Source organism: Hippichthys cyanospilos, chromosome 2 (assembly GCF_059441005.1).
Source record: "Hippichthys cyanospilos isolate Australia breed blue-spotted pipefish chromosome 2, RoL_Hcya_1.0, whole genome shotgun sequence".
Lineage (NCBI taxonomy): Eukaryota > Metazoa > Chordata > Actinopteri > Syngnathiformes > Syngnathidae > Hippichthys > Hippichthys cyanospilos.
In genome coordinates, this window is record NC_142370.1 from 6459829 (window position 1) to 6472396 (window position 12568).

Genomic DNA, 12568 nt, shown 5'->3' on the forward strand with positions numbered 1-12568 from the left:
TCAGTGATAGAGAGTCAGTGCCTGACAACGGGCCGTAGCCAATCTATTTGTGGCACAGCGGTCACCTGCCCGGGTCAGAGCCCACATAAGGCTGGTGTTTGTGCTGTTGTCGTGGTGTTGGCTGCGGGAGTAGGGGTGGCCGCTGGGACAAAAAAAAAAAAAAAAAAAAAAAAAAAAAAAAAAAAAAAAAAAAAAGGGAAAGCAATGTCCTTAAAATTTCTTTAAATTGTTTCATAACATTTTAGTTCGAATAGTCCCTTTTGAAAACTGCAAAAGGAGCAGTGGTCTGCAATTATTTTTGTTTTGACATGGTAAATATACAGTATTTTCATATGATCATCTGGGATTTAATGGTTTTGTAATCTAAACACATGCAGCTAGAATATGTGCATTACAGACTGAATGGTTGTCAGTCTTGAGCCCTGTGAATGACTGGTGGTAAGTCTAGGGCGAGTCAGCCATCCACTAAGCCTGAAGAGGATATGAAGCATAGAGAACGAATGAGTGAACGATCGTCGATGTACATTGCTACACTGAACGAGAAGTCAAGTGGTTCTGACCAAAGCACATTCTTGTCCTGTATGTAATAGCCAGTTAACTAATTTGCTGATACTACAATGGCTTTCCGAGGCAAAAAAGACAAGGAGCCATACCCCTTCCACTGGCTCGATGATTTAATTTGTCCAATAAAAAGTCATTCAAGTCCAATCAGTCAAGCAGTGCAGGGAATCTTCATGCACATCAAGTCACAAAAATGAGTTGCGATCAAGCGCTGGACCATCTCACGAGCCCACTATGGCCCATCACAGCAGGCACAATCGAATCCAATTACAGCAGTAAGTACCTGCTTAAGTAACCTGCTCTTCAGACACTTAGACTCATTTGTTGTGAGGGGAATAAAGGGTTAAGCCCTCCCACACAGACCTCATCAAACCCATCCTCTGATTACTGATTCGGGAGAACCCACATGTCCGACCCAACAAAGATGGCAAAATCAATTCCAGCAGTCTTGACTGATGAAGTACTTGGTGGAACGGCTTTGGATACCAGAAATGATTCTCTATCTTTCAGCCCTTTAGTAGTAGTTCTTCACCTGGCCTTGTGATGTGAGTCGGAACAATAAATGAGCTGGCTTTTACGCACTGAGGGCCGACTCCACAAAGAATTTATGTCGGCTGCTGATAGCCCTTAATTGCCCTTCCTTTGAGCCTGCAGTTTACTCCGTTTAACGTCCTATTCAAAAAGGTTGTTGCGCTAACGATGCACCAAGAATGCCCACAAAGTTTGAACCCGTTTTTCCCCGATTGCCACATATATGACAAAGACAACTGCTAGCCTTTGGCTGCTGGAACATTGTGATAGAACCATGGCAGTTAGAAATAGCATCTTTCACGCAATTCAAATAAAGTCTTTTATCTCTTTTCACATTGCCGTGTCTCTGTTTTTCTACATTTACTGAGGATTTTAGACTGGTCCAATACGGTTCTCTAACACAAGTAAAGCTTCCTTGAAAGCACCAATCTTACACCAGCTTTCTATAGATGATATTTGCCTCACTCTCATTTTGGCTATTAGCGTTGTGGTTAGTAAATTAGGCATTGTTTCATCCATGAGGCTAATTAGCATAGTGGTAGGCAATTTCTTTGCCAAACAATCTATGCATTATTACCTCATTTAAATGAGCGAATATCAATGAGATGCATTTTCCATGGCATTTCTGTTAGGGGTGCACTTCACCATCTGCATGCGCTTTGTGAGTTAGATGCTATCTGATTGCTGCATGTTTACTTGTTAGCACTGCTAAAGACGTGCAAACCTTTAAGGAATCCAGCCCTGACAGTGCATAGATGTACATCGATGTCTGCTAACCATAGCAGTATAGTCATTGAACACATTTGATCTCCTGTGCAGGTAGCATGGGATCAGTTACCAGTCAATGACTGTGTGAAAGTAAAAGTAGTGGAGTAGTCAGGCTTATTACTTTTGCTGAACACAAACAAAATTGTGGTTTGATATCAAAAGATCAAGGGATCAACTCCAGCTCTTTTTTGTCCATAGGTATTTACAACTGAATATGAATCACGACTTAGAACACATTACTTGCCATCCCTGTCTTTTCATGTGAGCTTAAGTAAGACAAGCTAAGCTAATTTTCTTGATGATAAATGCGTTTGTGGAAGATGAATGAAACAGCTAATTCCACCTGTGCTTATCAGAGAGGGTAGCCATTTTGCTGCTTGTCGACAAAATTATTTCACCACTTTTCTGAGCTTGCTCATGTCACATTCAGTGTCACATTCACAATTAATAGCTAGATTAACCTCCACACTTGCATGCCTTGCCATGTGCTGGGTAAAGAGGACACAGAAGGCAATGGAAGGCCCTTCAAAAAGAAGGAACCAATGGGTGGTGCAATACTGATCATTTTTTACACATCTTTGACAAATGCAGACGCACACGCAAACCAACCACTTTAGTGAGCGGATTCCCTCTGGATCGCAGTCACCCACCTTAGCGATTTGGACGCACCAGTTGAGCAGCAGCTGCGACCCAATGTTGTCCTTGTGCTCGTGCACATAGTCGAGGAGGCAGCCGTGCGGCATGAGCTGGGTGACCAGCTGGATGGTGGGGCTCAGGCAGACTCCCAGTAGGCGCACCAGGTGGGGGTGCTCCATGCTGGCCATGATCAACGCCTCCTGGGTGAAAGACATAATGGAACTAAGAGGGCTGGAGCTCCATCTGGAACACAGGGAGGCACTCCGATCCCACTCACAGGTTGTAGTTTTCGAGACCCGACATGTTGTTTCAGTCGTAACGTCTATTTGTCAACAAATATCAGCTTCTGTTTTTATAGTAGAACTCAGTGCCTGTCCGTGTAGCTATTATTTATGAATACTTGTGGACTACATTCCAAGTGGAGGTGGAGATGGATACATAAATGAAGACAGGCTGCTGACTAAATTTGCATGCAGTATCTGCCCGTGGAGCTTTCTCACAGTTCAAGAAAACACTGCAGAAAGCCTCTTCAAAGACACAGACACAACCTTTTCCATCTAAATTTCACAAAGAGTTTCATTAATGTTGCACCAGCACAATTAAATGTAGGCCATGGCAGATCTGAATGAGACTCACACACCTTTCACCTCACTGTTGCGCACGCGTAAATGAGCTGACACTTTAAATATAGAAGCCTAGAGGGAACTTGGCGGCAATGAGGGAGGCAGTAGATTGATTCTAAACAGCAGGGGCGCCATAGGCCAAAGGATCACCTTGATTTAAAAGTGCTACCCCTCCACAGAACCATCTGCTTCCTCCCAAACATTTTGCAGCTCCAAGCACCTCCATATCAGACACATTTCAGGGAAGAAAATGAATAGTTGTGTGAGTGAAAGAAGAAAAAAAAACAAATGTAGGGCTTTTTATCAAAGGTTCATAGAGTTGTACATTATTCAAGACTAAATTCTTGCTTTCTACCCTTGCTTGTGTGTGCGTGCGCGCATCTCTGAGAGCGTGTGAGTATGAAGGAGTGCCCAGGAGTGCAGCGCTGCGTTTTGCTTCCTCTACCGTCTTCCTGAACATTGACCTCCATTATAGCCAGATGACCCGCCTTTCCCATCGACTGTAACTCCTTTGCCACATACGCAATCATTTTACGTATGCCAGCATCCAAACACATTTACATAATGTGTACTATTAGGGCACTATATGTACAATTTTGCTTTTACAATTATAAACCTGGTCACTCACATTCGCATATCTGCCAACACCGGCAAATCATGCTACCAGTGCTGCCTTCACCTGGGGAGCATTTTGTTGTTATTGTGGTGTGTGCATGTGCGCGTGTGTGCGCACGAGGGAGCGTGAGTACTTGGAGCTGGCACTCCAGTGGCTGGCTTCTTAGTGGCGAAGCGTGAGCCTGCCTTTAGATTGCTGTTTAACAAGCCGACAGAGCGAGCATATTGGCTCTGGATGGACGCAAAATCCCGCTGAGAGAAACAGGAGAAAAGGAGAGACAGAGGGTAAAAGCGAAGGGAGGCAGGAGGTGAAGAGAACACTAGACTCCGAAATGGGCGCAGTGAAATCAAGAGAGTGTGAAGAGAAAAATTGGTAAAAGCGAGAGGAAAAGAGAGAGGAAAGGAGCGATAAAAAACAAAAAGTTCTCGAGCCTGGCGGGACTCCAGAGAAACCACATATCATAAACAAGTGGTGTTTTTAATAGTCTCATCCAGTCTTGGCAGTTCATTTTTATCCCTGAGATGCTACTTTCATAAAAATTTACAGCCAAGTGTGCAACTCAACAAAGTGGCAGGCGACAGGAATACGCACGTCCATGAACTCCACATTGGCTTTGGGGCCCGTGGTCTCATTTAGGATTTTAATAGCCACTGGGATCTTCACCGTCTCACCTTCCGGGACCCAGATGCCCTAGAAAATAAAGCAATTATTATAAATCTAAGACTGCACACAAATCAACTGCTTTGATGTAAATTTGGACGCTTGGCTCACTTACCTTGTAGACGGTTCCAAACGCCCCTGAGCCCAAAATCTTGACCCGCTTCAACTCTGTTTCCTTCAGTATGCGCAGCTGAGCTTGGTTGGGGGCTGTTCCACTGGGGGTCAGCGGCTCGACCAGCTGACAAAACAAACACATGGTGTAAAGTCCAACTATTTATCATGCGGCAACAGTACAGTCTTCATGTTGAAATGCTGCCGTTTTTAGCTTCCGGTCAAGAACCTTCCACTTGCGCCCTGAATGCAAACCAACACATTTCGAGCCACTGGAAGCATGCGGCATTATGAGGGCTGCTACGTTGTGCGTTATAAGCTGTGCAGCAATGATTTGTGCCAATTAAGGGAAAACAACATTGAAGCACTGTGACTGTCGCATCCCGATACGGGAGATTTTGGAGCTCATGTATGAATTCCACACACATTCTGGAGTACAAATATTTCTGGGGTGGAACACTTCCGACACCGGTGGGAGCATGCACACGCTGAACAAATCTGTCCCGTGTCAGCTGCTGGCACAGCAGACCAAGAATCGTATCTCACCAGCTGCGCACATAGAAAACCATTCAGTGCCAATATTTATGACGAGCTCCCCAGGCTCCACCTGACATCCAGTGAAAGCTGACACTGAGCCTCCTTCCAACAGCTGGCCAGCCACAAGACCCCAGCCTCTTAATCTAAAGAAGCAGTGCTTCACCTGTAACTGAGCTGAGCGAGGGATGTAAGAGCCAGACGCATATCCGACCAGACAGCAAATAGGACATCCTTTCTCACAAATATTGGCAAAGTCATATCGACATCTAGGGGCCACCCAAACGGAAGCTCATATCGAAGCGCAAAACACACAACCCTGCACACAAGAAGTCAATGCGCCTGATCGATGTGCGTCTTAATGAGCCTATCGAAGCCCGGGTGTGCTGCGGTTTATCAGCGGCATAATCACGCCGCTCAACCACGGCCATCAAACAATATAATGAGACCATACATCAGCTGGTCAGTGGCTCAAACACTCACTTGACGTGACATAAAACCATCACCGCAATAAGAGTTGTGAAAACGCCTGCTGCCTGCCAGCTGCACAAGATAGATGACTTCGCCGGCGGCCTGCCGGTGATGTGTTGCCTCATGGATTCGGACCCTGAAGCAGAGACCCACTGTGATGTCACCGCATGAAGTAGGTTAATAGGCCCAGCTGTGAGAAAACATCTATAATTAATTTAATTAATCTATTTGGAGTAGGAATACACCTTGAATTAGAATTCTTCCTCTTTTGAGAATTAGAATAAGCCGCAGGCACTGTATAGACACTCAAAGTTTGAATGTATGGACATTTTATATGCAATTGAAATCAGTGCGAAACATATATACATATAAACATATATATACACATACACATATACATATATATATTATATATATATATTATATATATATACACATATACATATATATATACACACATATATATATATATATATATATATATTATATATATATACACATATACATATATATATATATTATATATATAAACATATACATATATATATATATATATATATATATATATACACACATATACATATACATATATATATATATACACATATACATATATATATATATATATATACACATATACATATATATATATATATATATACACATATACATATATATATATATATATATACACATATACATATATATATATTTATATATATATACACATATACATATATATATATATACACATATACATATATATATATATATATATACACATATACATATATATATATATACACATATACATATATATATATATATATATACACATATACATATATATATATATATATATATATATATATATATATATATATATGTGAGATGCGATTTTAAGGTGCTGTTAATTACTTATAACATTTTACATGGTTTAGCTCCTTCGCATCTCGTTGACTTAGTATCACCATATGTCCCGTCCCGACAACTTCGATCACAAAATGCCGGTTTGCTATCGACCCCACGGGCTAAAAAAGAAGTCCGCGGGATCAAGCGCATTTTCCATTCGCGCGCCAGTACTATGGAATGCCCTACCTATGGAAGTTGGCGCAGCCACCTCAGTAGAAATCTTTAAATCCCGACTAAAAACACATTTATATTCAAAAGCGTTTAGTTAATTGAGCCTGTCTGCAGCTTTCTTCTTTTTTCCTGCCCCCCTCTTCCGACTGCGAGAGGGGCTAGCTAGATGGTGAGGGTTGACTTGACCGCCTCAATTAGGTCCTGCGCTGATCGACCATCGCGGGTTAGGAGATGGGGCGTCTGCGGTCCACCTGGTTGGAATGTGGGATGGTTCCTGCCCAATGGCTTTGCCTGGTGTCAAGACATCACTTCACTATATAGCACAATAAGTTTTCTGTAATTTATATTGTTTATGTGTATGTCTATTTGGTACATGCAGCATCCACTTCAACCTGTGGGCCTGGAAGGGGGCTCCTCCCACCTGTGGTCCCTTCTGGAGGTTTCTGATTTTCCCCTAATTGGGGTTTTTGAGTTTTTCCTTCCCCTTCCTGGAGCTTTGACAGGGGAGGCTGTTGTGTACCATACACTGAAAAGATGTCCCTGTAAGACTTCTTTTTTCGAAAGAGGTCTCCACATGACCTCTTCATCTGTGAAGCCCTTTGAGACTTCGGTGATTTAGGGCTATACAAATAAAATTTGATTGTATGATATATATATATATATATATATATATATATATATATATATATATATATATATATATATATATATATATATATATATATATATATATATATATTTTTTTTTTTTTTTTTTTTTTTTTTTTTCAGGGAGACGCCCTGTAAAGGTTTTCTCTGAAATGGGAGCGGTGAAATCAAGAGAGTCTGAAGAGAAAAATTTACAAGCCTATTTCGCTCCTCACGGGCAACTATCCACAATGGAAAATACTGTCGTGCTGTTACCTTCCACGTGTGATGGCGAAGCGTGGGTGGACAGAGTCACACGACAAACGTTCCTCCTTTGTGCACTTTGCCTCCAATACGCACACAAGTTACAATCACGAGTGAACGTTCTTTAAGTTATACTCTACGTTGTTCTTGGCCTCTAGCTCGGGCACAGACAGCGCTTAGCAGTATCCGTGCAGTGAGCCGTGAGTACCAAACAACAACCATAGAACAACAGCTCGTCTCGCGATGACAACCGCTAATTGGATACGAATGTCGCATTCAAAGACCAAACTTGGCTCGGAAAACTAATACAAGAAATTGATACACAACTATAGATCGTCAACATCTTAACTGCCTTACAATACATACAGAAGAGAAAGCAAATGGTCCGTAATGAACACAACACAAAACTTTGTTCGTGCCCTTCACCTGTGGTCACGAGCTGCGTGTCTTGACCGAAAGAATGAGATCCTAAAAACAAGTGGCAGAAATGAGTTTCTTCTGTGTCTGGTGTCCATGCTCTCCCGCTGAGATAGTTTGAGAAGCTATGTCGGACTGTTAACGCCAGTAGCGTCTTTAATTAAATGTAAACTACAATTACGGAATGTTAAAAAGCATAATGTACAGTATGTGCAGCCATCATTTTGTCAAAAAAAAGAAGGAAGGAACACAAGTTATTGTTTTAAATTGTGAGGACAAATTATCTCACTACTTTTAGGGCTTTTTAAAACAGAAATAAAGGTCTGTACAGTTCAAAAAAGACTTTCAAATAATTCAATTTACATTTACAATTTAATGGGCAAACCTATTCCAATTCAACCTTCAAGGTTTTCACAATACAAAGTTTTGTTCGAAGGGTTTCTATTATTTAATAACAGGGACCCGGAAATGTGAAATATAGATGGGAAGAGTTTTGTCCGGGCTGGTTATCATCCATCAAACCCACATGGTATTTGGGAAAAGAGCATTATTAGCATCCACATGTTTGATCACACAGGGCACGTGTAACAAGAAAGCAAGAGAGATGGAGGGAGGCTAGAGGGAGGCCGCACTGAGTCGACACCGTGATGAAGCTGTAATCAGAACAAATAGCGACAGGCCGTAGCTGTTATTGTTTCATTAGGGCGCGGCTGGATGGTAGCCACAAGGAGGGCTGACAAGAGAGCTACAGGACTGAGCTGGCAAATAGGATGCACGCCCATGGCCGTAAATGAGATTCTCTCCACCTCTTCTTACCTTACACTGTTGCCGTGCTACTTTATTTACTTGTTAATAACACTGTGTCGGGGCTAAATGAGCTTTACTGGTTCCGCAATGAAGATGCAATGAGTTTTGCAGGACAAATAAGCTTCGTGTTCAATCGTGAAAACAAGAATAGGCTTGACAAAAATAATCATCTTCACGAATTGATGAACACACAGGTGTACATTTTCACTGCTCACTGGATGATTTCTCGGGAAACGAAATTAGGCTTTGGAATTAGAGAGTGAAATTAGAGTCCGGTCTTCAAGAAAATACTCTCATATTCCTACAGTATAATAACGCAGTCACAATACTGGGCGCTTTGATTTTATAATACCTGTTAGACAATTATAATACAAAACATAAATAAAAAATGTGAATATGTGTATGTAATATGCTTAATATAACATTTATACTCTGGAATACAAGGTAGTGTTAACTCTTTATTAGCATAGCACGTAGTCGTAACAAAAGGCGGTACCCTACTGGGGTTACGCATCGTGCGTTGCGTGACAAAATTATGGGTAACATTACAAGTCGAAATACACCAAATACACCACATGAAGGGTTTGTCTTAATCTCATTTCTTAATTTCAACAGTCCTTGCGCTTGGTAGTCAGAAGTTGATTTCTCGCCACCATATTAAGGAGCTTCTCAATTGTCTTAGGTGATTAACTCAAAGTGCGAGCAATGAGGAGCTACCAGTGGTTAAAGGTTAGTTCAAATTGAGGGACGTCTGATGTATCCTCTGCAGAAGTCTTTGAGCTCATGATGGTGATGTAAAACGGGCATTTACCAATTTAAATGAGATTAGAGTTCAAATTAAAGTTGTAATCCATGTTTGTGTCATCTCTTGATTGAGTTTGCTAACGAACGGGCTGTCTTTGCATGTGTAAAGTCTTTGGATCTACAAAATTTAGAAGCAGTGCTGATATTTGACTTCATGTTAATCCCACTTGAAACATACAGCATAAAATGGACATTTGTGGAGAAGGTAAAACTGCTTAGACAGTGTCATCTTTAGCAGACGTCTTTATCAAATGATGACATTGCCTCATCTTCCCAAAAACAATGATACTACCTCTTTCGTTACTCCTTTGTTTATCTCCTCAAACCTTGATGGAAATTCTGGTTGGAGGTACAAGCATATAAATAGCGGTGCGAGGAGCGAACACCTTGGAACATGCAATTAATATTGCTTGCTTGGATATGTCAGTTCCACTTTCGCCACAAGGAAAAGCCTCTGAGAATGCTTTGCTCAGCTATGTGCAAGTGACCCATTGGTTTAAATCACTCCTAAAAAGCACAATAATACAAAAATCTTTTGATACTTAATTCTAAACATGGCTCTTTACTTTAGGCTTGTTTCCACCTGTACAATGAATGTGTAGAGCAAGATTGCGTACATGTATGCATTTCATTTCATGAAACCATGATTGTGGACCCACACAACAATGAGGTCCGAGCCAATCGTTATATGTTTATCGTTAACTTATATCAATCGTTACATGTTGAAAGTAGGTCATGACATTTTTTTGGCTTTTTGGCCATTGTTAGAATTGTTTTGTATATGATGGTGTAAATACTGGACAAGAAAACGCTGAAGAGATCTATAAGGAAGAGGAAACTGTGGAAACTTGTCACCAGAGTGAATTTGAGTTCCCAGAAAATCCACGGGTGGAGACGGGCGTTGAAAGCATTCTAGAGGTCAACTACGTACACATTCTTAAGGGTTACCTCGGTAGCTGAGAAAGGTATAAACAATCTTCTTGGATAATCGTAAACATAGTGTGAAAATTGGCTCTTTCACGGCATTACTTAATGCATGTGACCACAAACCAGTGCGTCACAACATGGTGGGATGCTGGGATCCTCCGCAATAATTTGCACTGTGTATTAAAAAATGTTGTTTCTTCATTTGGTTTGGCCTGAAAAAATGGCATACCGACGATAACGGAAGCGACTGACGGCTGAAAAATGTAAGATGCCCACCTCTGTTTTTAGCATTATGTGTGTAGTGCAAATATGGCAACACAAACCAACTATCAACCACACATAGAAAGAGGCGGTTTAGAGTGTTATGGTGCGTCAAAATGAATTCATGATGTCTACACAATGGAAGCTTACCATAGGAAACAACATTTTTTTGGAATCCGCACAAACTCTGAATCTGACCTTTTTTTCCAAGCCCACTTTTGCTCGAGAAATACTCCGAAGTCCCGCTTCATTCGGCCAATCACTCCTGTCGACTGCTCATTACCATGACAGACAAAACCTTTGGACGAAAATTCCATCATCCGTCTAGTTTGTAGTTTTAAAAAGGTTTCGGATGCAATGCTGCAAAACAGGTGTTCATCAGTAACGGGCAGACAGACAGTTCTTTGGTACAGATGAACACACACATTAACAGTACTACAACTCTCAGGTAAAGGTCCTTGTTTCGGCCGCTACCCAAATAAGTATGATTATCATTATCCCATAGGATCGTGTATTAAAAAAACTCCGAAAGATGAAAGACAATATTTATGCTATAATTGTAGTTTTGAATTTTCGTGATCTAATTTTTGTTAACTACAGGACCATACCTTGGTCCCAGGGCACATGCAGTAAAAATCATTAAAAGTCAAACGATATCGTCATTGAGAGGGAATTGAACCTGCATCGCCTGCGTCAAAGTCAGGCAAATTTACCAGCAAACCATTTAATAGCAAAATAAGTTGTAATATAAACTTCAGTGTTGCTAAATTGTAAAGCAAATAAATATAGAAAATAAAAAGTTGTGGTTATGGTTTTCTGTTTTGGCATGTGTATGCAGTGCGGGCATTTTCGATCATTCGTTCTTAATGAGGTCATAGGTGAAATGAGATCTTTCTTGAGGAATGGGGCAAAAATGTTGGCAACATAAACACTATTCACTAAATTTGGATGCATGTAATAGCCCAAAATGCCATAATTCAGAGACTCACAAATAATGCATCAAACTATTTCCTCTGCTTACACAAGTTACCCTTATTAACATACAACGGGCGTCTGTAGCCCTCACTGTAAGTTTGACACTTTTCCAAGGCGCTTTTTGCCTGATGAAATTGGACATCGATCCTCAATTCAAACAAATAACAGACCTTGACAACTGAGATCAAGAGTGTCTGGATGAAGGCTATGGACTCGTGTCCATGCCGTTGACTTTGTGTGTGTGTGTGTGTGTGTGTGGGGGGGGGGGGGGGGGGGGGGGGGGGTGCATAGAAGGTGAAACAGAGAGCTCACTTCTTGTGTCAGTTGAGAAAAAGATGCCTCCAGTACACGCTGTCAAACTGGGATCTGAGGACGTAGCCGCCATTTCAATATCAAGCATGCTGTGAAGACTGTTGACTTGCAAAGCACACTTATTTCATTCCTTTGTTTTGCTATTCACTGTCTTTTCTTGCTGTATCTCCTCTTTTTTTCTAGGTTTTGATCTGTGAACCCATTTTTATATCTCCCCTGTGACTTTTTCTTCTTTTAACTCAGCCTTTCCCCTATCCTCACCTTGAAAGGAGTATCCATTGATGATGTATATTTCAAACATGTCTGGTGGTTTTTGAAGCCCCTGAAACCAAACCATTTTTGCACGATGCTTTAACACAGGAGTTTGGGAAAGGTCCTTTTTTTCTACGCCAAACACTCGATCACGATTGAATGAGTATTGGTTGGTTGAACTTGAACGTGACATTAACACCATCAAACACCGCATGGTGAACTAGAATACACATTGCCGGTCAAATCCCAAAGACACACACACCATCTAAGCTTTTTAAGCAAGATGTCCCAATACATGTCACTACATTACAGTATATGAGTCAGGAATG

General features: G+C 41.1%; 1 protein-coding gene across 3 annotated transcripts in view; it reads right to left on the reverse strand.

Moving 5' to 3' along the window:
• LOC148427034 (receptor tyrosine-protein kinase erbB-4-like) overlaps nt 1-12568 on the reverse strand; it is a 203235-nt gene that overhangs the window by 35488 nt on the left and 155179 nt on the right. For all 3 annotated transcript variants that reach the window (XM_088402715.1, XM_088402706.1, XM_088402700.1), the window contains exons 18-20: nt 4511-4633; nt 4327-4425; nt 2511-2696 (exon numbers count right to left, since the gene is read on the reverse strand). In XM_088402715.1, the coding sequence (XP_088258841.1) occupies nt 2511-2696; nt 4327-4425; nt 4511-4633 (408 nt within the window). The remainder of the gene's footprint in view (nt 1-2510; nt 2697-4326; nt 4426-4510; nt 4634-12568) is intronic.